This window comes from Balaenoptera borealis, assembly GCF_965194805.1.
Source record: "Balaenoptera borealis genome assembly, chromosome: X".
Lineage (NCBI taxonomy): Eukaryota > Metazoa > Chordata > Mammalia > Artiodactyla > Balaenopteridae > Balaenoptera > Balaenoptera borealis.
This window is the reverse complement of record NC_138881.1, coordinates 90,941,907-90,965,801: the sequence shown is the minus strand read 5'-3', so window position 1 is coordinate 90,965,801 and position 23,895 is coordinate 90,941,907. Positions and strand designations below refer to the sequence as shown.

General features: G+C 35.3%; 1 protein-coding gene across 1 annotated transcript in view; it reads left to right on the top strand.

The window, feature by feature from the left end:
• LOC309620156 (nuclear pore glycoprotein p62-like) overlaps positions 1 to 23,895 on the top strand; it is a gene marked incomplete at its 5' end in the record, with an annotated part of 78,548 nt that overhangs the window by 35,968 nt on the left and 18,685 nt on the right. Inside the window, 5 exons of the mRNA XM_082376220.1 lie at positions 10,641 to 10,791; positions 11,050 to 11,099; positions 11,240 to 11,374; positions 13,072 to 13,183; positions 16,705 to 16,771. Coding sequence (XP_082232346.1) covers positions 10,641 to 10,791; positions 11,050 to 11,099; positions 11,240 to 11,374; positions 13,072 to 13,183; positions 16,705 to 16,771 — 515 coding nt within the window. The remainder of the gene's footprint in view (positions 1 to 10,640; positions 10,792 to 11,049; positions 11,100 to 11,239; positions 11,375 to 13,071; positions 13,184 to 16,704; positions 16,772 to 23,895) is intronic.

The window sequence follows — 23,895 nt, the reverse complement described above, 5'->3', positions numbered from 1 at the left end:
CAGTGCTGAGTTGCCTCAGGCAAAACAACCAACAGGGAGGGAACCCAGCCCCACCCATCAACAGTCAAGTGGATTAAAGTTTTACGGAGCTCTGACCGCCACAGCAACAGTCAGCTCTACCCACCACCAGAGCCTCCCATCAAGCCTCTTTAGATAGCCTCAACCACCAGAGGGCAGACAGCAGAAGCAAGAAAAACCACAATCTTGCAGCCTGTGGAACAAAAACCACATTTACAGAAAGATAGACAAGATGAAAAGGCAGAAGGCTATATACCAGATGAAGGAACAAGAAAAAACCCCAGAAAAACAACTAAATGAAGTGGAGATAAGCAACCTTCCAGAAAAAGAATTCAGAATAATGATAGTGAAGATGATCCAGGACCTCGGAATAAGAATGGAGGCAAAGATTGAGAAGATGCAAGAAATGATTAACAAAGACCTAGAAGAATTAAAGAACAAACAAACAGAGATGACCGATACAATAACTGAAATGAAAACTACACTAGAAGGAATCAATAGCAGAATAACTGAGGCAGAAGAACGGATAAGTGACCTGGAAGACAGAATGGTGGAATTCACTGCTGCGGAACAGACTAAAGAAAAAAGAATGAAAAGAAAAGAAGACAGCCTAAGAGACCTCTGGGACAACATTAAACGCAACAACATTCGCATTGTAGGGGTCCCAGAAGAAGAGAGAGAGAAAGGACCAGAGAAAATATTTGAAGAGATTATAGTCGAAAACTTCCCTAACATGGGAAAGGAAATAGCCACCCAAGTCCAGGAAGCATAGAGAGTCCCATACAGGATAAAGCCAAGGAGAAACACGCCGAGACACATAGTAATCAAAGTGGCAAAAATTAAAGACAAAGAAAAATTATTGAAAGCAGCAAGGGAAAAACGACAAATAACATACAAGGGAACTCCCATAAGGTTAACAGCTGATTTCTCAGCAGAAACTCAACAAGCCAGAAGGGGGTGGCATGATATACTTAAAGTGATGAAAGGGAAGAACCTACAACCAAGATTACTCTACCCGGCAAGGATCTCATTTAGATTTGATGGAGAAATCAAAAGCTTTACAGACAAGCAAAAACTAAGGGAATTCAGCACCACCCAACCAGCTCTACAACAAATGCTAAAGGAACTTCTCTAAGTGGGAAACACAAGAGAAGAAGAGGACCTACGAAAACAAACCCAAAACAATTAAGAAAATGGTCATAGGAACATACATATCGATAATTACCTTAAACGTGAATGGATTAAATGCTCCAACCAAAAGACACAGGCTTGCTGAATGGATACAAAAACAAGACCCATCTATATGCTGTCTACAAGAGACCCACTTCAGACCTAGGGACACATACAGACTGAAAGTGAGGGGATGGAAAAAGATATTCCATGCAAATGGAAATCAAAAGAAAGCTGGAGTAGCTATACTCATATCAGATAAAATAGACTTTAAAATAAAGAATGTTACAAGAGACAAGGAGGGACACTACATAATGATCAAGGGATCAATCCAAGAAGAAGATATAACAATTATAAATATATATGCACCCAACATAGGAACACCTCAATACATAAGGCAACTGCTAACAGCTATAAAAGAGGAAATTGACAGTAACACAATAATAGTGGGGGACTTTAACACCTCACTTACACCAATGGAGAGATCATCCAAAATGAAAATAAATAAGGAAACAGAAGCTTTAAATGACACAATAGACCAGATAAGTTTAATTGATATTTATAGGACATTCCATCCAAAAACAGCAGATTACACGTTCTTCTCAAGTGTGCACGGAACATTCTCCAGGATAGATCACATCTTGGGTCACAAATCAAGCCTCAGTAAATTTAAGAAAATTGAAATCATATCAAGCATCTTTTCTGACCACAACGCTATGAGATTAGAAATGAATTACAGGGAAAAAAATGTAAAAAACACAAACACATGGAGACTAAACAATACGTTACTAAATAACCAAGAGAACGCTGAAGAAACCAAAGAGGAAATCAAAAAATACCTAGAGACAAATGACAATGAAAACACGACGATCCAAAACCTATGGGATGCAGCAAAAGCAGTTCTAAGAAGGAAGTTTATAGCTATGCAAGCCTACCTAAAGAAACAAGATAAATCTCAAGTAAACAATCTAACCTTACACCTAAAGAAACTAGGGAAAGAAGAACACACAAAACCCAAAGTTAGCAGAAGGAAAGAAATCATAAAGATCAGAGTGGAAATAAATGAAATAGAAACAAAGAAAACAATAGCAAAGATCAATAAAACTAAAAGCTGGTTCTTTGAGAAGATAAAATTGATAAGCCATTAGCCAGACTCATCAAGAAAAAGAGGGAGAGGACTCAAATCAATAAAATTAGAAATGAAAAAGGAGAAGTTACAACAGACACCGCAGAAATACAAAGCATCCTAAGAGACCACTACAAGCAACTTTATGCCAATAAAATGGACAACCTGGAAGAAATGGACAAATTCTTAGAAAGGTAAAACCTTCCAAGACTGAACCAGGAAGAAACAGAATATATGAACAGACCAATCACAAGTAATGAAATTGAAACTGTGATTAAAAATCTTCCAACAAACAAAAGTCCAGGACCAGATGGCTTCACAGGTGAATTCTTTCAAACATTTAGAGAAGAGCTAACACCCATCCTTCTCAAACTCTTCCAAAAAATTGAAGAGGAAGGAATACTCCCAAACTCATTCTACGAGGCCACCATCACCCTGATACCAAAACCAGACAAAGATACTACAAAAAAGGAAAATTACAGACCAATATCACTGCTTAATATAGATGCAACAATCCTCAGCAAAATACTAGCAAACAGAATCCAACAACACATTAAAAGGATCATACACCATGATCAAGTGGGATTTATCCCAGGGATGCAAGCATTCTTCAATATACGCAAATCAATCAATGTGATACACCATATTAACAAATTGAAGAATAAAAACCATATGATCATCTCAATAGATGCAGAAAAAGCTTTTGGCAAAATTCAACACCCATTTATGATAAAAACTCTCCAGAAAGTGGGCATAGAGGGAACCTACCTCAACATAATAAAGGCCATATATGACAAACCCACAGCAAACATCATTCTCAACAGTGAAAAACTGAAAGCATTTCCTCTAAGATCAGGAACGAGACAAGGATGTCCACTCTCACCACTATTATTCAACATAAGTCATGGAAGTCCTAGCAACGGCAATCAGAGAAGAAAAAGAAATAAAAGGAATACAAATTGGAAAAGAAGAAGTAAAACTGTCACTGTTTGCGGATGACATGATACTATACATAGAGAATCCGAAAACTGCCACCAGAAAACTGCTAGAGCTAATTAATGAATATAGTAAAGTTGCAGGATACAAAATTAATGCACAGAAATCTTCATCTTTAAGAAATTCATGGAAAAGACTCTGACAAGTACAGGTTTCTGGTAACTGACTGTAGTGCTGAACTGAATGAATAAGCATTTTCAGAACTCTAATGAAAAACTGATGAACTCATAAAAGTGCTAACAAAAGATTAAGATGAAAAAATATATTAATTACATGGGACTGAGTGAACTGATGAGGATGAGTATAATTTTTGTGACTTTCTGTTCGAATTAAAAAAAAAAATCCCACAAGGACTCAGAGGCAAAGAATATACAAATCAATTTTCACTGCAAAGTAAAGGAGCTGTTACAGTGGAGGATTACTGGACTGAATGTCAATATTATGACATAGTATGAGTGTGTTTCATGTTTGGTAATTGCAATCATTGTTGCTTTTGTTGTGGTCATCCATGTACAATGCTTGGTGTCAGTCTATTTATCTCTTGTAAAAATAAAATACAGTGTGTGTGTGTGAAAAAAAAAAAAAGAAGGCATAGTTTGCTTGTACATCTTTAGAATAGTGTTTGAAAGTTAGGTAAATGACTCAGAGTCGAGGAACAGTTACAGAAAGGATTTCTGTTGCTTAGGAAGTTGAACAACGAAAAGGATACCATTGTCTTCTGAATACCATTATAATACAGTTATTACTATTGCTAATAATAGATAACATTTATTGTGCGATTACTATATGTTTAGAAGTATGACAGTGCTTTACAACATCATACCATTTAATCCTCACAATAACCGTATGAGGTAGGTACTATTTTTGTTCTCATTTTATAGATGAGTAAACTGGAGCACATAAAGATTTTATAATCCACCTCTGGTCACACACTTGGTAATGCTTGAGCCAGGATTAAAATTCAGGTAGTCAAGCTCTAGAGCCTGTATTCTTACAGTTTATGACATGTTCATCTCTAATTATTTGGGGTTTTTTTTTACAACTTTATTGGAGTATAATTGCTTTGCAATGCTGTGTTAGTTTCTGCTGTACAACAAAGTGAATCAGCTATATATATACATATATCCCCATATCCCCTCCCTCTTGAGCCTCCCTCCGACCCTCCCTATCCCACCCCTCTAGGTGGTCACAAAGCACCGAGCTGATCTCCCTGTGCTATGCAGCTGCTTCCCACTAGCTATTTATTTTACATTTGGTAGTGTATATATGTCCATGCCACTCTCTCACTTCGTCCCAGCTTACCCTTCCCCCACTGTGTCCTCAAGTCCGTTCTCTACATCTGCATCTAAATAAACTTTTTATTTTGAGTTAACTGTAGATTCACATTTACTTCTAAGAAATAATACAAAAAATTCTGTGTGTACTTAACCTAGTTTTCCCCAATAATAATATCTTGCGATACTATAGTACAATATCACACTCAGGGTACTGACATTGATATAGTCAAGATATAGAACAGTTCCATCACAACGAGGACCCCTCCTGTTGCCCTTTTATATCCACACTTGCTACCCTCTTCTTTCCCTGAACCTGGGCAACAATTGCTCTGTTCTCCATTTTTATAACCTTGACATTTAAAGAAATGTCATACAAATGGAATCATACAGCACGTGATCTTTAGGGACTGTTTTTCCCACTAAGCATAATTCCTTGAGATAAAGTTGTCATGTACATCAATAGTTTGTTCTTTTTTATTTCTGAGTAGTATTCCATGGTATTATAGATGTGCCATCATTTGTTTAACCATTCACCCATTGATGGACATCTAGATTGTTTCCAGCTGGGGACTATTATGAATAAAGCTGCTATGAACATTTGTGTACAGGTTTTTGGTGAACCTAAGTCTCATTTCTCTGGGGTAAATGCCCAGGTGTACAGTTGCTGGGTGGTATGGTAGTTGCAAGTTTATTTTTTTAGGAAACTGCCGTAAATCTTTTCCAGAGTGGCTGTACCATTTTACCTGCCCAGGAGCAATGTATGAGAGATCCAGCTTGTCCAGATTCTTGCCAGGATTTGGTGTTGTCACTATTTTTTACTTTAGCCCTTCTAATAGATATGTAGTGATATCTCACTGTGGTTTTAATTTGCATTCCCCTGATGACTAATGATGTTGAACATCTTTTCATGTGTTTATCTGCCATCTGCATGTTTTCATTTGTGAAGTGTCTTTTCATATCTTTTGTCCATTTTCTACTTGAATTTGTTTTTTGACTGAGTTTTGAGGGTTTTATGTATTCTAGATACCTGCCCTTTGTCAGATATGTGGTTTACGAACATTTTTTCTAACTCTGTAATTTGTCTTTTCATCTTTTAAAGAGTATTTCACCAAACAAAACTTTTAATTGATGAGGTCTGATTTATCAATTTTTCCTTTAATGAATTGTGCTTTTAGTGTCAAGTTTAAGAACTCTTTGCCTAACCCTAGGTCCCAAAGATTTTCTCCTAATTTTTTTCTAAAAGTTTTATAGTTTTACATTTTATATTTAAGGTTGTGATCTATTCTGAGTTAATTTTTGTATAAGGTGTGTGTTTTAGATTGAGATTCTTTTTTTTGGGGGGTGGTCTATGGGTGTCCAGTTTTTTCAGCATCATTTGTTGAAATGCTGTTTTCTTCCACTGAATGGCTTTCACCTTTGTCAAAAATCAATTGGATGTATTTGTGTCAAATGCTTTTTCTGCCTCAGTTGATAGGATCTTTTAAGATTTTTGTTCTTTAGCTTCATGATATGGTGAAATATAGTCAGTGATTTTCAAATGTTGAACCATCCTTGCATATGTGGAATAAATCCCACTTGGTCATGATGTGTAATTTTTTAGTACATTTTTGGATTCAGTTTACTAGTATTTTGTTTGTGGGCTTTTGTATCCAAGTTCGTGAGAGATATTGGTCCATAGTTTTGTTTTCTTTCTTTTTTAAATTCTGTCTTTGGTTTTGATATCTGGATGTTACTAGCCTTATAAGATGATCTGGGAAGTATTCCCTTCTCTTCTATTTTATAGAAGAAATTTTGTAAAATTTGTGTTAATTCACTAAAAGTTTGGCAGAATTCTCCAGCGAAACCCCTTTTTAAGGAGCTTTTAAATTATAAATCAATTTCTTTAGTGGTTCTAGGACTATTCAGGTTATGTTTCATCTTCCATGAGTTTTAGTAGTGTGTGGTTTTCAAGGAATTGGTCTGTTTCTTCTAAATTGTGGAATTTATGAGTGTAAAGTTGTTCTTATTTCCTTTTTGTCCTTTTAATAGCTATAGGCATAGTCCCCTGTTTCATTTCTGATATTGGTGATTTGTAGCTTTCTTTTATCAATTTCATTCATCTTTTCCCAAAGGAGTAGCTTTTATTTCACTGATTATTCTCTATTATTTTCATTTTCAATTTCATTGACATCTACTCTTTATGAATTTCTGCCTTCTGATTGCATTGGTTTTATTTTGCTCTTTATTCTTGAGGTATGAACTTAGATTATTGATTTGAGACATTTCCCCTTTTGTAATGTAAAGCATTTAGTGCTATAAATATCCTTCTTAGCACTGTGTTAGCTTTGTACTACATCTTCTATAATGTTGTATTTTCATTTTCATCCAGTTCTATGTGCTTAAAAAATTTCCCTTGTGAATTCCTCTTTGACTCATAGATTATTTAGAAGTGTGTTAATATCCAAGTGTTTAGAAATTTTCTTGTTTTATTTTTAGATTGATTTCTAATTTGAGTCCATTATGGTTGGAGAGCATGTTCTGTATGATTTCAGTTCTGATATATTTGTTCAGATTTGTTTTACGAGCGGGGATATGGTCTTTCTTGGTCAGTGTTCCATGAGCACCTAAAAATTGTTTTCTGCTCTTGGGTAGAGTGTTCTATATATGTCAATTAGTTTCTGTTGCTTCACTGTATTTTCAGATCTGTATCCTTGCTGCTCTAGTGCTTCTTTTCAGTTGTGGAAAGTGGCTTTTTGAATTTCCCAACTGTAATTGTGGATTTGACTTTTTCTCTTTAGCCCTATCAGTTTTGCTTCATGTATTTTGGGGTCCTGCTGTTTGGTTGGTATATATTCAGGATCATTAGCTTTCCTGGTGCTTTAATTCCTTTATTACTATGTAATGTTCCTCTTTGACTCTGGTAATTTTCTTTGCTCTGAAATCAACTTTATCCGATATTAATATAGCCATTTATTTTTAACAATTAATCTTGCATGTGTATCTTTTTCCATCCTTTTACTTTCAACATGTGTTCTTGTATTTGAAGTGAGTTTCTTATAGACAGCATACTGATGGATCATAATTTTTATGCATTCTGCCAATCTCTCTCTGTTAGTTGGTATACTTAGCACATCTACATTTAAGGTAATTATTGATGTGTTAGGGCTTAAGTCTGCCATTTTACTATTTTGTTGTTGTTTGTTACCTCTGTTTTTTGTTTTCTGTTTCTCTTTTTTTAAAACTTCCTGTGGGTTATTCAGACATTTTTTAGGTTTCCAGCTTGTTCTGTTTATAGTGCTTCTGAGTATATTGCTTTGTATAGTTTTCTTACTGATTGCTCTAGGTGTTGCAATATACATATGTAACTTACAACCATCTAGCCATAATGACATTTTACCACTTTGGGTAAAGTGTAGAAACCTTACTTCCATTTAGTTCCCTTTATGCTTCTTACCTTTTAAGTATAATTGTCTCAGGTATTTCCTCTATGTACTTTGAACACCACATTCCATGGTGTTATACTTTTTGCTTCAACCATCAAATATGATTTACGAAACTCACGAGGGGTAGAATAGCCTATTATATTTACCCTTTTCCATCCATTTAGCTGTTCTTCTTTCCTTTATGAAATTCCATGCCTTCTTCTGTTTTCAGTTCCTTTCTGTTTAGCCAATCTTCAAGGGTAGGTTTGACAGCAACAAATTCTCTTTAGTTTACTTTGCATAAAAATATCTTTATATTCCCTTCATTTCTCAAGGACATTTTCACCAGATATAGCAGTTGTGGTCAACAGTTTTTTTCTTCAGTACTTGAAAAATGTTGTGACACTTGCTTTTAGCCTCTATGGTTTAAGATGAGAAATCTGCTGTCATTCGAATTAGGGTTCCATTTTAAGTGATGTGTTGTTTCTCTCTGGCTGCTTTCAAGATTTTTTTCTTTATTTTTAGTTCTCAGAAATTTAAGTATTATGTGTCTTAGTGTAGATTTCTTTGAATTATTCTCTTTGGGGTTTGCTCAGCTTCTTGAGTCTTTAGGTTTATATCTTTTGACAACTTTGGGAATTCTTCAACCTTTATTTTTTCAGAATACTTTTTAAATCTCATTCTGTCTTTTTTTCTCTTTGTATAATTCTCTGATGATAAGTATGTTACCTCTTATTACCATCCTCCAGTTCCTTGAGATTTTTTTTCACTTTTTGTCTCTATTTTCTCTCTGCTGTTCTGTAAGTTCTATTAATTTAGCCTCAAGTTCACTGATTCTATTCTCTGTCATCTCCACTCTAGTATCAAACCCTTCAAGTGAGCATTTATTTCAGTTATTTTTCAGTTCTTTAATTTCCATCTGATTGTTTTTCATAACTTCTATTTCTTTGCTGAGATTTTCTTTTTTTTCATTTGCTTCCCCAGACTTCATAATTGCTTGTTGGAACATTTTTTTGATGGTTGCTTTAAAATTCTTTTCAGATAATTCCAACATCCGATACCTCTCAACGTTGGGATCTCTAGGTTGTTTTCTTCTCTTTTGAGTTGTCATTTTCCTGGTTCTTGATATGATGGGTAATTTTCGATTGTATCCTGTACATTTTATCTATTATGTTAGGAGATCTTGGTCCTATTTAAATCTTTGTTAATTAGGGAATCCTTTTGTTAAGGTGTAGTGCAAGAGTTGGGTACGTTTGTATGTTCAGCTTCCCACTGGACCCTGCCCACACCACCTCAGCCAAAGTGGTGCAGTGACTCACACTGCCTCAGTGCAGATGAAAGGTGTGGAAGTTCAGTTCCCCCTCTGCCCTGCTGACTCATTCCCCATGAAAGTGGGGGCATTGCATTGTACTACTTCATTGCCTTTAGTGGGGTTATAAGCTCAACTCCCATCTGGGCCCCAGGGCTCCCAGAACAAGAGGAAGCGGGGGGCTAACTCATATTGCTTAGTTGCTGCAGAATTTCAGCTTCCTATTGGGCCCCACTGACACAGGAGGAAGGGGGAAGCAAGATGTCAACTACTCTGCCTCATATCACTTCATTCAGCCTCATTGGTGGTGGGTTGGTATGGAAGCTTAGCTCACTACTGGGTCCCACTGACATAGGCTCTGGGAGAAGGGGCACAGAGTGCTGGCCCTGCTTTGCCCTGCCTCAGTCAGTCTTGATTTTTCCAGTGGGTATAGAGGTTAAGCTCTCCACTTAGCCTTGCTGACATAGGGGTGGTGGGAGGTGGAGTCCTTATTAGCCCGAGTTGCATTACCTTGTTCAGTCTCAATGATGCCAGGTGGGTACACAGGTTCAGGTCTCCATTGCCCACCACTGACACTGAAGACAAGGGGTGAAGCCTCATGGTAACTAACACTGTCTCACTCTTCCTTATTAAGTCTTGTTGCTGCTGGGTGGGGATTTAGGTTCAGCTTATCACTGGACCTCGCCAACAATACCCTGGTGGGGGAATTTGAACACTGCCTGCCTCTGCTGGGCTGGGAATTGATGATCACCTCTCCACCCAGCCCTCCTGACACTGCCCCAGCAGGGAATCAGAGCATTGCCTGGTTCCACCAGTCCCTTGATGGAAAATAAGGTACCTGTTCAGCCTATTTGATACCACCTGGTAGGGGAATCAGAGTTCCCCTTAGTTCTGCCCAGTGGAGGGTGGAAGATCAGCTGCCTACTCTGTCATGGATACTGCTTAGATGGGGAATGGATCACTTTGACTAAGAGCTGAGGGGAGAGGGAATCCCGTGTCTTTGGCCGCATAAATGCAGAATGGAGCTTACATCATGCTGAGTTGAGGGAGAAGGAAAGGAGCAGGTTGTGGCACAGACTTTAGCTGTTCTTATGGAAATTTAGTAGATATCTTAATAAATCTTTATTTGCTGTATTCCCCTAAGATAATTTCCAGAGAGTTTGAATGGTTGTTTTTAAAATAATCTTTACCAGTTACGGTGGTTTTGTTGGCGAGCAGGTCTGAGAAACTCCTCATGTGCTGTTTTCTTCTCTAAGTCCTCATATGTTGTACTAAAGTATAAAAAAATCTGATCATACTTTTGAAAGTATGATCATATGATCATACTGTATCCTTTTTTTTAGTGAAATCATAACTCCTGTGATGACATATGGTCAGCTGGATGGTCTGATAAACAAATGGAGCCTTGAGTTAGAGGATCAAGAGAAATGCTTTCTTCACCAGGCCTCCCAGCTCAATGCTTGGGACTATACATGTATTGAGAATGGTGAGAAGGTAAGAAGATATTCTCATTAATCTACCTGCATTGTACAAGTATTTTCAAATGAACACAGGAGAATAGACCTGTGTTTAGTGGTTAATTTTTCCTTCCAATATTGGTGATAAACTTAAAAATATTTTCTTTAGGTAATAAGTGCCCTGAATTAGGAACTCTTTCATACTTGAAGTGTATGTGAGAAAAAAAAATACTGCTTTAAAATTACAATGTAAATTCAAATATTTACACTATTGTATTCTTATTTTCCTTTATAGATTATTGCTTTACATGGAGAAGTGCAAAAGGTGAAACTGTATCAGAAAAGGTAGAATCTTAGATTCCCTAGGTTGAAAGATTAAAGATCTGTTTCTTTGTCCAGTTGTTTTTCCTTGTTATAGTTTATTGACATTTATTTTGTCACTCCAAATTCCTTTCGTCAGCCCTTCTATTGACTTTTTTTTTCAGGCTGGAACAAGAATTGGATTTTATCCTGTCACAGCAGAAAGAACTAGAAGATCTCTTGACCCTTTCAGAGGAGTCTGTAAAGGACCAGAGTGGGTCTGTTTATCTGCAGCATACAGATGAGGAGCGTGAGAAGACGTAAGCAACTGAATAAAGATTGAGGAATGGGGCAGGACTTAGCTACCAAAAAACGGAAAAAATAGTATTGAAAGGCAGGGAATAAAAAAATTGGTAGAAAAGTGCAAGTTCTGGTAGTTGCCATTTATCACCTTATTCGACTATTTTCTGTTTATCTTTTCAGGATGCTTGAAAATGAAGTAATCATTCTGGCAATTTTGTTTTATAGCAGTTTGTACACTGTTATTAATCTGAAGCTTATACATGACCACTTATATAAAGTTTTTATATTTGTCAAATTTGTTTTTAAATCAGAAATACCAATTCTATATATGTGGTGTCATGATACTGTGGAATATTTATGATCTCCTATTTATACTGACTCTTTTAAACCTAATGTTCCTTCAGTTGCTTCAGTGATAAATCCATTTCCTATTTTAAAGGCAATTTGTTAATCTGGGGGGCAAACTGCATGGCTTTTAAACATTGAATGATTTCATCAATGTCTTGGGCTGGATATATTTTATTTGTGTGTGATTCAGTCTTTACCTTTGGTCAATATATTGCCAATGTTCCCACAGTAACTTTATCTCTTTGGAACTGAGATTTGTTAATCAGGCCAAATTATAAAATGCTGTTAGGAGAACTTATATGAATGGCTACATAAACTAGATTGAGATTAAACCTGACTCATTTTATCAATGGCTTATTAGTGGGTCAAGACTGAGCTTATTTTTTAAAACCTTGCAAATTAGCTTTTTTGTAGGTGCATAAAATGTGGTAAGTACAGCTAATCTGCATGGACCCTAGTTCTGTTTCTGCTTTTGTATTTCAGCCTTTGTGAATCTTTCTTTCCTTTGCATTGACTATTCTATGCATTCTATCATTTTTTTTGGAAACATAGATTTACATTTTCAGCCATGAGATCCTAACTGTAGGTTGAAGAAATAATTGAAACATTAGGTTCTTTCCAGTTGCTTTTAGGTAGTCAGATTTACATTGTGTTGGACTCTGCACTAGAATCTTCAACAATCTAGGCAACCAATTACCTATAAGTACTTTGGAACAGAAAAGCAGTAGATGGTTATCAATAAATCTAATTGAATTATTTAATATTTATAGAAGTTAAGATTGAAAAATCCTCTGGTCACTTTAATTCTTATAAACATATTCATTGACTAGGTTAAGAGAGAGAGTGTGTGTGTGTGTGTGTGTGTGTGTGTGTGTGTGCGCACAAATAGTTGGGGTGGAAATCTTGAGAATTTAGCCAACTAATCAATTTGTTGTGAACTTAGCAGATTTACCTGCCTTTGATTATTGTGAATCTCATTTCTTAAAATATCTTTTGTTGGATGATGGAGTATATTTGTATAAGGTTTTACTTTGAAAATTTATGTATTCAAAATTGTTGAAGACATCTCAGCATTCACTAACTATTGCTAAACACCAAATAACTTCTCACATATCTAAGTGACCTATGGGTTTATTCTGATACCTAAAAAGAGGGTAAATAGGTGACTGTAAAAATGACAAGATGGGTAAAAGCCTTCACCTATGGAGTCTTTTTAGAATATGGTCATGAATGCTACATCCATTAAAATGAGAAGGTAGGGGAACTGGGGCAAATCCAGTTGACGGTATCATTCTTTGTATGTCAGTAACAGTGCATAGTGGAGAAAACATTTCGGTTAATCCCTTTATTTTACCTTCCTTTTCAGTTACAAGTTAGCAGAAGATGTAGATGCTCAGCTGAAACAAATGGCCCAAGATCTCAAGGACATTACTGAGTACCTGAATACATTTGGAAGTCCTGCTGACACTACTGACCCGGTGTGTTAACTGCTTTATCTATTTAGGCAACCAGAATTTAGTATGAAATTAGCATTCTGTGGTTTCTTTAGCTAGTTACCTTCTCCTGTCCACTGTAGTGCTCCTTACCTGCCTCCAGAGATATGGAGCTTTTGGGTGTAGTTAGTGGGGCAGGAAATATTTAGGAGCAGAAAAGGTTGTGAATTTTTTGTGGTTATTCCCAGGAGGGTAAAAAAAATTACTGTTCTCCCAAAATTTTCAGGGTTTTTTCTTTGTTCTTCCTATAAGTATGTCCTTGTTCTTATTTTTCTGTTCACTTACTCGTTAGCTAGTTTATTCTTCCTTTTACATATTAATCTATATATTCACATAACTGTAAGTGTGTGTATATATACATATATATGTATGTATATACATGTTTGAGTCTGTTAGGTATATCCAGGCAATCCTTAACTTATAATTAGGATATATCTCAAAAGTTTGATAAGTCAACTACGAGACTTAAAAATATATTTTTCCATAGATATTTGTTAAGTATGCTTATTAGGTTTCCACCTGCCTTGTGGAATCCTAGTTAACTCATAATGTAACTTTATTGTAACATGAGAAAATACAGCCGAGGCTCCAATTAGAGAGTTGAGATTTTTGAGTTAATTTGGAGGTAAGGAAGGACTGGTTTATTTTCCTTTTTCTATACTCTAATTAAAGAGCTTATTTCCTCAACCTTTCCCTATTGTCTTAGCTGCTAAATGGAGTCCTCCTTTTCCCCTCTCCCACCCCATGGCAGTGACGGTAAGAGGAATCTCCCATTGTGGGAGCTTCCATTGTACTTTCTATCAGTTGATTATAATTAGGAGTGGAGCCAGGAGCTGGATAGCGAGGATGAATGACCTATCTGTAAGTAGTAATTATTCTTTAGTGAGCTCTTTGTCAATTATACATAGACAGTTCTTTATCTATGTACATATTACTAGCTTTTTTAATTAGAAAGAGAGCATGGTATAGTTGAGCAAGCACTAGAATTTTATTCAAGTCACTTAATCTCCTTGGGTCTTGGCTCCTTTTGCAGAATGTCAAGGGTGGACTAAATGATCTTGAAGTCTCCTCCAGCTATAAAAATTATGCCATTCCCTACTTTGGGTGAATCTAAAATTGAATAATTACAAATATAAATTAGTCTGGGATTATACATGCTACCATCTTCCTGTGTTCACGCAGATGCAGGAGTTGACAATATAGGTTTTCTTTTTAGTGAAAGATTAGATCACCATTGCGATTCTAAAATTCAAAATTGTTTTGTTGTCATAGAACTTTGATGCATAGATAAATACATGCAGACTTAGACATGAAGCAGAGCTGATGTCTAATCTCTCTGTGTTGAATTAATATAAAATGAGTGTTCTGAACAGAGCAAGTAAAGGGAGACTGTAATCCCATCCTTATCCTTTTTCTCTGCTTAGCCTTGGATTGTTTTATTTTATTTTAGTAGTGGGGAGTAAATGATTTGAGTCTTTTGTTTTTGTTTTTACTGGCAAGGGTGACTGAGATGTTTAAGATGAGTGAATTAAAGGATAATTGCTTCTTGATAGCAGGACAAAAGAAGCAAGAGATCAGCAACAATTCATCTCTCTTCTCAGATAGCATAAATCATTGGACAGGAAGCAGAGAAAACATTTGTTGAACATTAATATTCTTGTAGATAATTAAGTGTAACCAGATCAACAGAGCTTTGTTACTGTGGGCCATACACCAGGGTAGAAAAGTAGCAAGTATGTTCAACAGTATTCACGATGATGAGACTTACCTGTTTATTTTCACCATTTTTGAGGGGAGATAGGAAAGACCACCTAATTTCTAAAATTTTTATTAAGCAGGTTCATATTATGGTATATGATATCAGCCACATATTTTTATAAAAATTCATTGTTCCTACTACAAATTATATTTCTGTTTGTTATATTAAGATACACTAAATTTGCTGTTTTTATTACATACTGTTTAAGTGTGGTAACATTTTCATTTCTTCTTGTTTTCAGTATTATCCTGGACTTTGCCAGAATATTTGTCAAAAGTGTTCTAACATTTTTAAAAGGTTTAGTACTTTTGTTACAAAGTTAATGCATATGCTTATTCCATGTATTAAGCTTGGGAAATATGGAAATCTGTAAAGAAAAGTAAAACACCTGTGTTACCAGTACTATGCTAATATATTAGTGTATTTCTTCCAAGTATTTTTACAATGCTGGTAAAAATACTTATTTTCTTTTAAATAGCTTCGGAAACATACCTATATAAAGTTTTGGATTCTGTCTTCATTTAATATTCTTTCATAGTATTCTCCCAAAATTTTAACCATTCTTTGAAAATATGGTTTTAATGATTCTATAATATTTCATTAGAGATGACTTTACCATAATATATTTAATCATTTTTTATTGATGGAGCTATTGTTTCAAATTTTTACCATTGTGAAATTAACCTGTAATGACCAGTTGTATGTTTAGGTTTCATTATTTCCTCTGGATAGATTTCTAGAAGTAGAATATACTGAATTAAAAGGTACAGATGTTTTAAGACTTTGGTATATATTGCAAAAATTTACATTTTGAAGGGCTGGGTCAATTTATATTACCATAGGCTGTATATGAATGTACGTGTTTCCCCCACACACTTGACAACTGAGTATTACCATTTATTAAAAATTGCTGTTTGGAAATCTTGCCACTTGTGACAACATGGATGGACCTTGAGGGCATTATGCAAAGTAAAATAAGTCAGATAGAGAAAGACAAATACCATATGATCTCACTTATATATGGAATTTGAGAACAAAATCTAAAACTAAACCAAGCTCATAGATACACAGAACAGAATGGTGGTTGCCAGCGGCTGGAGGTAGGTGGTGGGCAAAATGGCTGAAGGGGGTCAAAAAGTACAAACTTCTAGTTATAAAATAAATAAGTCATGGTGGCTATAGTTAATAATAATACTGTATTATATATTTGAAAATTGATAAAAGAATAGATTGGAAAAGTCCTCATCACACACAAAAAATTTTTTTTGTAACTGTATGGTGGATGTTAACTAGACTTGATGTAGTGATCATTTCACAATATATACCAATATCAAATCATTACTGAATATACCTGAAACTAATATAATGTTACATATGTCAGTTATACCTCAATAAAAATGTTGATTTTGTTGACAGAAGGTAATATTTTGAAAAATATTATATGAATTTCTTGTCCTGTCAAATGTCTCTTAATGTTCTTTACTTATTTTTGTACTATAGAAGTCAGTTTTTTATTGAATTGTAGGAATTCTTGACAGTTACAAAATAGATTGAACTAATATATAGATGTAATGAACATTACAGATATAAAATAGCAAAAAAACCATGCAATTAATATTTAGCACATTCTCAGTCAATTTCTTACCAGAAGAAATGAAAATAACTTCCTAATTTCAATTTTTTATGTTTATTTTTTATTTACCATATCAGAATAATCATAATCTAAAAATCTTGTGTGTGTTTTTAGCTCCAGCAGATCTGCAAAATTCTGAATGCTCATATGGACTCTCTACAATGGATTAATCAGACTTCAGGTGGGAGTTTATTTGTACCCCAAGTTATCTGTAAGTAGAAAATGTGATACAAGTCAGGTTTTGTGCACCATGACCACACTCAAATAAGAGCTCAGTTGTAGGGGTATTATTTAACACATGGTATGTCTATATTAATTCTGAAGAACTGTAATTGCTTATTTTTATAAAATGAAACACAGGAAGGATAAACTAGAAACTGATGAAAATAAGGGATGTTTAGGAATGAGGTGGAGGAGATAGGGATAGAAACAGTACTTCTGTGAGTATACCTTTTTATATAATTTTGACTTCTGGACCATATAAAAGTTTAAATACTCAAAAATTTAAATTAAGCCAAAAATAATGGAAAGAAAGACAAATGCTAAAATTGAATACAAAATGAAAACAAATAAACCTGTGTAACTAATCTATAACATAAACATGCAGCTCAGATAACTTTTGTACATAGTGTTCTTGATGATGCATCCTTGCTAGGATGTAGTCTTAATGATAAAAAGAACTGCAAAGAAATCTTAAGCTATCTTAATAAGTTTATCATTAGTTTCAGAATTATACTATGTATTATATATGCATGTGGTATAATAATATTACTACCATTATATATATTATAGTAGAAAGCAAATGCACGAGTATATTGATAATAGAAACCAAGATTTTCATTGAAAGATAAAAGAGATATATTTTTCTTCCTTTCATATTTTTATTATAAATTTGAATTGCAAACATCAGTATGAATTCCTATTTCCTTTTTCTGTACATGGAAGGGGCCAAGAAGCAATGACACACCCTGATAGCAGTGAGCACATCTAACACCTAGATCTTGGTTTCTAAATACCATTACGATTAAAAGGAACCTTGGAGAAATATCTGATCTCAGGTCTCAGGCAGGGAAAGTACAGGGTGAGTTTGGCACTTTTCACGCCAGAAAACAAAGATTGTTCAACGACTTATGAGATTATATCAGGATACAAGATTGTGCTTTAGTGGGCTTCTACTGGCCAAATCAGGTTTCAACAACAAAAAGAATAATGACAGTGATGGATTATAACACATTGAGGGAGAAAAAACTCATGAGTCCACAGTGATACTCCAAAAAAAAAAAAAAAAAAGAGAGAGAGAGAAATGGAAGGTACAGGGAAAAGTTTTTATAGAAGCATGGCAGCTAATAATTATAGAAAGAATGATAGGATTAGAGAACCACCATTAAAAACACTTTCAACAGAATACATTTATTAAGCTTTCCCTGATCTTGAGTACTCGGCCTCATTTATAAAATGTTTCAACTGTCAGTCATTTCTTGGCAGAAAAAATATACTAGCAGGAAATGAACCAAATATCAATTGCAAATTACTGAATTATTTTTAAAATTTTATTTAGGTATAATTTATATACCTCATTTCAATTTAATTTATATACACTCATTTTAATTGTACAATTTAATGAGAAAGCCGCCATGTTGTAGCCCCAGCTCAATGACTGAATGATTCAGGCAAGGGTCATCAAGGGATGCTAAAACCATTGAATTTAAGATTGTTGGGGAACAGGATATGTGCATAGTCTCAAAAATATTACTCTACACATTACTTAAAAATTACAAAGGAGCAAATGTACCTTTGCAACAGTGCTGACAAGTACCACTTCAATCAAGTGATCAAATTTAATATCACCAATAGTGGGATAATGACATTGTTTGCCTCTTTTTTTTTAAATTTTTATTTATTTATTTATTTATTTATTTATTTATTTATTTATTCTTGGCTGTGCTGGGTCTTCGTTTCCGCGCGAGGGCTTTCTCCAGTTGCGGCAAGCGGGGGCCACTCTTCATCGCGGTGAGCGGGCCTCTTACTATCATGGCCTCTCCTGTTGCGGAGCACAGGATCCAGACGTGCAGGCTCAGTAGTTGTGGCTCACGGGCCCAGTTGCTCCGTGGCATGTGGGATCTTCCCAGACCAGGGCTCGAACCCATGTCCCCTGCATTGGCAGGCAGACTCTCAACCACTGCGCCACCAGGGAAGCCCTTGTTTGCCTCTTGATCTGACATGAGAAGTGCACAATATCCCATATGTAGTATTCTTTTTAAAAATGTTTAACCTGAGTCTAATATTAAGAAAATAATCAGACATTCTATGTGTGAGACATTCTGGAAGATAATGTAGTGTTCTTACCAAAAATGTTTAACTGAATCAAGTCACAAGAAAATAATCAGTCTATGCGTGAGACATTCTGAAAGATAATTGGCTTGGACTCTTGAAAAATCAGTCATGGGAAACCAAAAAATTCAAAACAAAAAATTAAGGGGATTTTGTAGATTAAAAGAAATATAACAATCAAGTCTACCATGTTAACTTTGATTAGATACTGGATTAAAGCCAAGAAGACATTATTTAAAACAATTGGGGAAATTGAATTTGGACTACACATTAAATATTAAGGAATTTTTTATCTCCTTATATGTCTTACTGTGGTTATGTAGGAAAATATTTTTATTCTTAGAAGCTGCATGCTACGTTATTTAGAGAAGTGTCATATCTCTAGTTCTGTTTCAAGTGGTTCAACCAAAATCATTTGTGAAGAGAAAAAGATGGAGCGATTTGTGGCAAAATGGTAACAGTGGGTTAATCCAGGAAAAGGGTATATAAGTTTGTGACTTTTACTATTCTCTCAACTTTTTAATAGATTTAAAATAAAAATTGGTGGGAAGTGATTTTTATAGACTTTTGCCTAAATATGGAATATATTGAGACCTCAGTAATTGAGACAAATGAGGGCTAGTTAGCCAATCAGAGTTACTACTTTTAAAGATGTAGTATGAAAATAATACAAATCTTGTTTGGCTTTATAGATTCCTCATTCTCTACATTAATAGAGGTCATCAACCACGAACTTCTTCTGCTTCTTTCCCTTCCAAACATACCTATATCATCATCATCCATCTTTACTTCTTTCTTTCCTGTGTTCTATTCCTTTCTAAACTGTGTTTTGAATCATCAGAGGGAGATTAAGTTCTATATTGCTTTAGTATTAATTACCTGAGGGGGAGAGGTTTCTGAGTCAGACAGATATGGATTCAAGTCAAGGTATTACTACTTAATAGTTGTGTGACCTTAATTGTTACTTAATCTCTCTGAGTCTGTATCCTTATTTTAAAAATGAGGGCTAATATTTACCTTTTAGGGCTTTCGTAAGAATTAAAGGAAGGAAAATTGAACTTTCCTTGAGCAGTGCCTGGCCCATGGTTGGTGGTCAGTAAATGACAGCAGCAGAACTGGTTGTCAGAGTTTACTGTATATAGGAGGGGCAGGGTGGGGAGAAGGACAAGAAGGGTCATATGGTTCAAAAGGTAGCTATTAAATGAGTCTAGAGAAAGCAGTTCCGCATAGATTATCATTGAAAACCACTTACCTAGAGAAGTTGTTAAGAACAGCTGAGATGTGGGAGAATGTCAGTGGCTAGAAAACACTGAGGAATGAGATCATACAAAGTTTGACTCAGTTGTATTCCTCTCTGTTGCATATTTTCCTACAATGAGCAATGCTTCTTCGATAGAGTTGGGGGGATGTCAAAATGTAATTAGGTAAAGAAAGATTATAGTGATTTTTTTTTCTCTTGGCTGAGATCCTCTTTGTCATAAATGAAATCTCAAGGCTCTCAGCCAGTGTTTTCCTACTAATAAAATTAAGGTTGTTAGTGCTACAAAGAACTTACTTTATTATATAAATGAAGAAACTGTGGTTCAGAGAGGTTAAATGACTTCCCTAAGAACACACAGTTAATTAGTGGCAGAGCTAGGACCAGAATCTAAATTTCCTAATTATCAGAACAGTATTCTTTCTGCTGGTATGCTCTTAAAACAATTCTAATGTAGGCATCACTGGATGTAAAAACAAATCTTAATCATTTACCTAACAATAGAGGACATGGGTTTTCAAAGTATGATAATGGTAGTACTTGAGTAGGATGTAAGTTCTAGGTGTCTGGGTAAAGTTTCAGTCAACACAGGGTAAAAAGGGTAAGACAATGGAGAGTAATGATTACTTGGAGTTACTTTTCTGCTAAAATTTGAGTTGAGCTGGAGGGGCATGAGAGCTCATACAGGTTCCCAAATGAGACAGGGAAGCCACGATAATGGAAAAAAGCCTGGTGATTCTTGATACTGTGGGCTCCTTTTTTGCTGTTCCCACAAGGAACCTTTCCTTTTCATATCAGGAAAAGACATGATCAAGGAATGGAGAGTGGCAGGATTTAACTATGCTAAGAGAAGGGTTTTTTTGTTGTTGGTTTCTTTTACTTTTTAATAATTAAGGGGTCATGTCTGCTGAAATGGTCTGTGGACTGAGAAGTTTTAAGGTTAAACTTCTCAATGAGTCTCTTTATTCACATCCAAATAATAGTTATAAAAAAACTAATACATGTGTTATTTTAACAATAGAAATAATGTAATTTTTTTAATTAAAGAGAAATCTCTAACAGTAAGGTTTGTTTTAAATAAAAATGATTTTAGAGCTCTACCCACCACCAGAGCCTCCCATCAAGCCTCTTAGATAGCCTCTACCACCAGAGGGCAGACAGCAGAAGCAAGAAAAACTATAATCCTGCAGCCTGTGGAACAAAAACCACATTCACAGATAGACAGACAAGATGAAAAGGCAGAAGGCTATATACCAGATGAAGGAACAAGATAAAACCCCAGAAAAACAACTAAATGAAGTGGAGATAGGCAACCTTCCAGAAAAAGAATTCAGAAAAATGATAGTGAAGATGATCCAGGACCTTGGAATAAGAATGGAGGCAAAGATCGAGAAGATGCAAGAAATGTTTAACAAAGACCTAGAAGAATTAAAGAACAAACAAACAGAGATGAACAATACAATAACTGAAATGAAAATTACACTAGAAGGAATCAATAGCAGAATAACTGAGGCAGAAGAACGGATAAGTGACCTGGAAGACAGAATGGTGGAATTCACTGCTGCAGAACAGACTAAAGAAAAAAGAATGAAAAGAAAAGAAGACAGCCTAAGAGACCTCTGGGACAACATTAAACGCAACAACATTCACATTATAGGGGTCCCAGAAGGAGAAGAGAGAGAGAGAGGACCAGAGAAAATATTGGAAGAGATTCTAGTCGAAAACTTCCCTAACATGGGAAAGGAAATAGCCACCCAAGTCCAGGAAGCGCAGCGAGTCCCATACAGGATAAAGCCAAGGAGAAACACGCCGAGACACATAGTAATCAAAGTGGCAAAAATTAAAGACAAAGAAAAATTATTGAAAGCAGCAAGGGAAAAACGACAAATAACATACAAGGGAACTCCCATAAGGTTAACAGCTGATTTCTCAGCAGAAACTCTGCAAGCCAGAAGGGAGTGGCATGATATACTTAAAGTGATGAAAGGGAAGAACCTACAACCAAGATTACTCTACCCGGCAAGGATCTCATTCAGATTTGATGGAGAAATCAAAAGCTTTACAGACAAGCAAAAGCTAAGAGAATTCAGCACCACCCAACCAGCTCTACAACAAATGCTAAAGGAACTTCTCTAAGTGGGAAACACAAGAGAAGAAAAGGACCTACAAAAACAAACCCAAAACAATTAAGAAAATGGTCATAGGAACATACATATCGATAATTACCTTAAACGTGAATGGATTAAATGCTCCAACCAAAAGACACAGGCTTGCTGAATGGATACAAAAACAAGACCCATCTATATGCTGTCTACAAGAGACCCACTTAAGACCTAGGGACACATACAGACTGAAAGTGAGGGGATGGAAAAAGATATTCCATGCAAATGGAAATCAAAAGAAAGCTGGAGTAGCTATACTCATATCAGATAAAATAGACTTTAAAATAAAGAATGTTACAAGAGACAAGGAAGGACACTACATAATGATCAAGGGATCAAACCAAGAAGAAGAAATAACAATTATAAATATATATGCACCCAACATAGGAACACCTCAATACATAAGGCAACTGCTAACAGCTATAAAAGAGGAAATCGACAGTAACACAATAATAGTGGGGGACTTTAACACCTCACTTACACCAATGGAGAGATCATCCAAAATGAAAATAAATAAGGAAACAGAAGCTTTAAATGACACAATAGACCAGATAAGTTTAATTGATATTTATAGGACATTCCATCCAAAAACAGCAGATTACACGTTCTTCTCAAGTGTGCACGGAACATTCTCCAGGATAGATCACATCTTGGGTCACAAATCAAGCCTCAGTAAATTTAAGAAAATTGAAATCATATCAAGCATCTTTTCTGACCACAACGCTATGAGATTAGAAATGAATTACAGGGGAAAAAACGTAAAAAACACAAACACATGGAGACTAAACAATACGTTACTAAATAACCAAGAGAACACTGAAGAAACCAAAGAGGAAATCAAAAAATACCTAGAGACAAATGACAATGAAAACACGACGACCCAAAACCTATGGAATGCAGCAAAAGCAGTTCTAAGAGGGAAGTTTATAGCTATGCAAGCCTACCTAAAGAAACAAGAAAAATCTCAAGTAAACAATCTAACCTTACACCTAAAGAAACTAGGGAAAGAAGAACACACAAAACCCAAAGTTAGCAGAAGGAAAGAAATCATAAAGATCAGAGCGGAAATAAATGAAATAGAAACAAAGAAAACAATAGCAAAGATCAATAAAACTAAAAGCTGGTTCTTTGAGAAGATAAACAAAATTGATAAGCCATTAGCCAGACTCATCAAGAAAAAGAGGGAGAGGACTCAAATCAATAAAATCAGAAATGAAAAAGGAGAAGTTACAACAGACACCGCAGAAATACAAAGCATCCTAAGAGACTACTACAAGCAACTTTATGCCAATAAAATGGACAACCTGGAAGAAATGGACAAATTCTTAAAAAGGTATAACCTTCCAAGACTGAACCAGGAAGAAACAGAAAATATGAACAGACCAATCACAAGTAATGAAATTGAAACTGTGATTAAAAGTCTTCCAACAAACAAAAGTCCAGGTCCAGATGGCTTCACAGGTGAATTCTATCAAACATTTAGAGAAGAGCTAACACCCATCCTTCTCAAACTCTTCCAAAAAATTGCAGAGGAAGGAACACTCCCAAACTCAT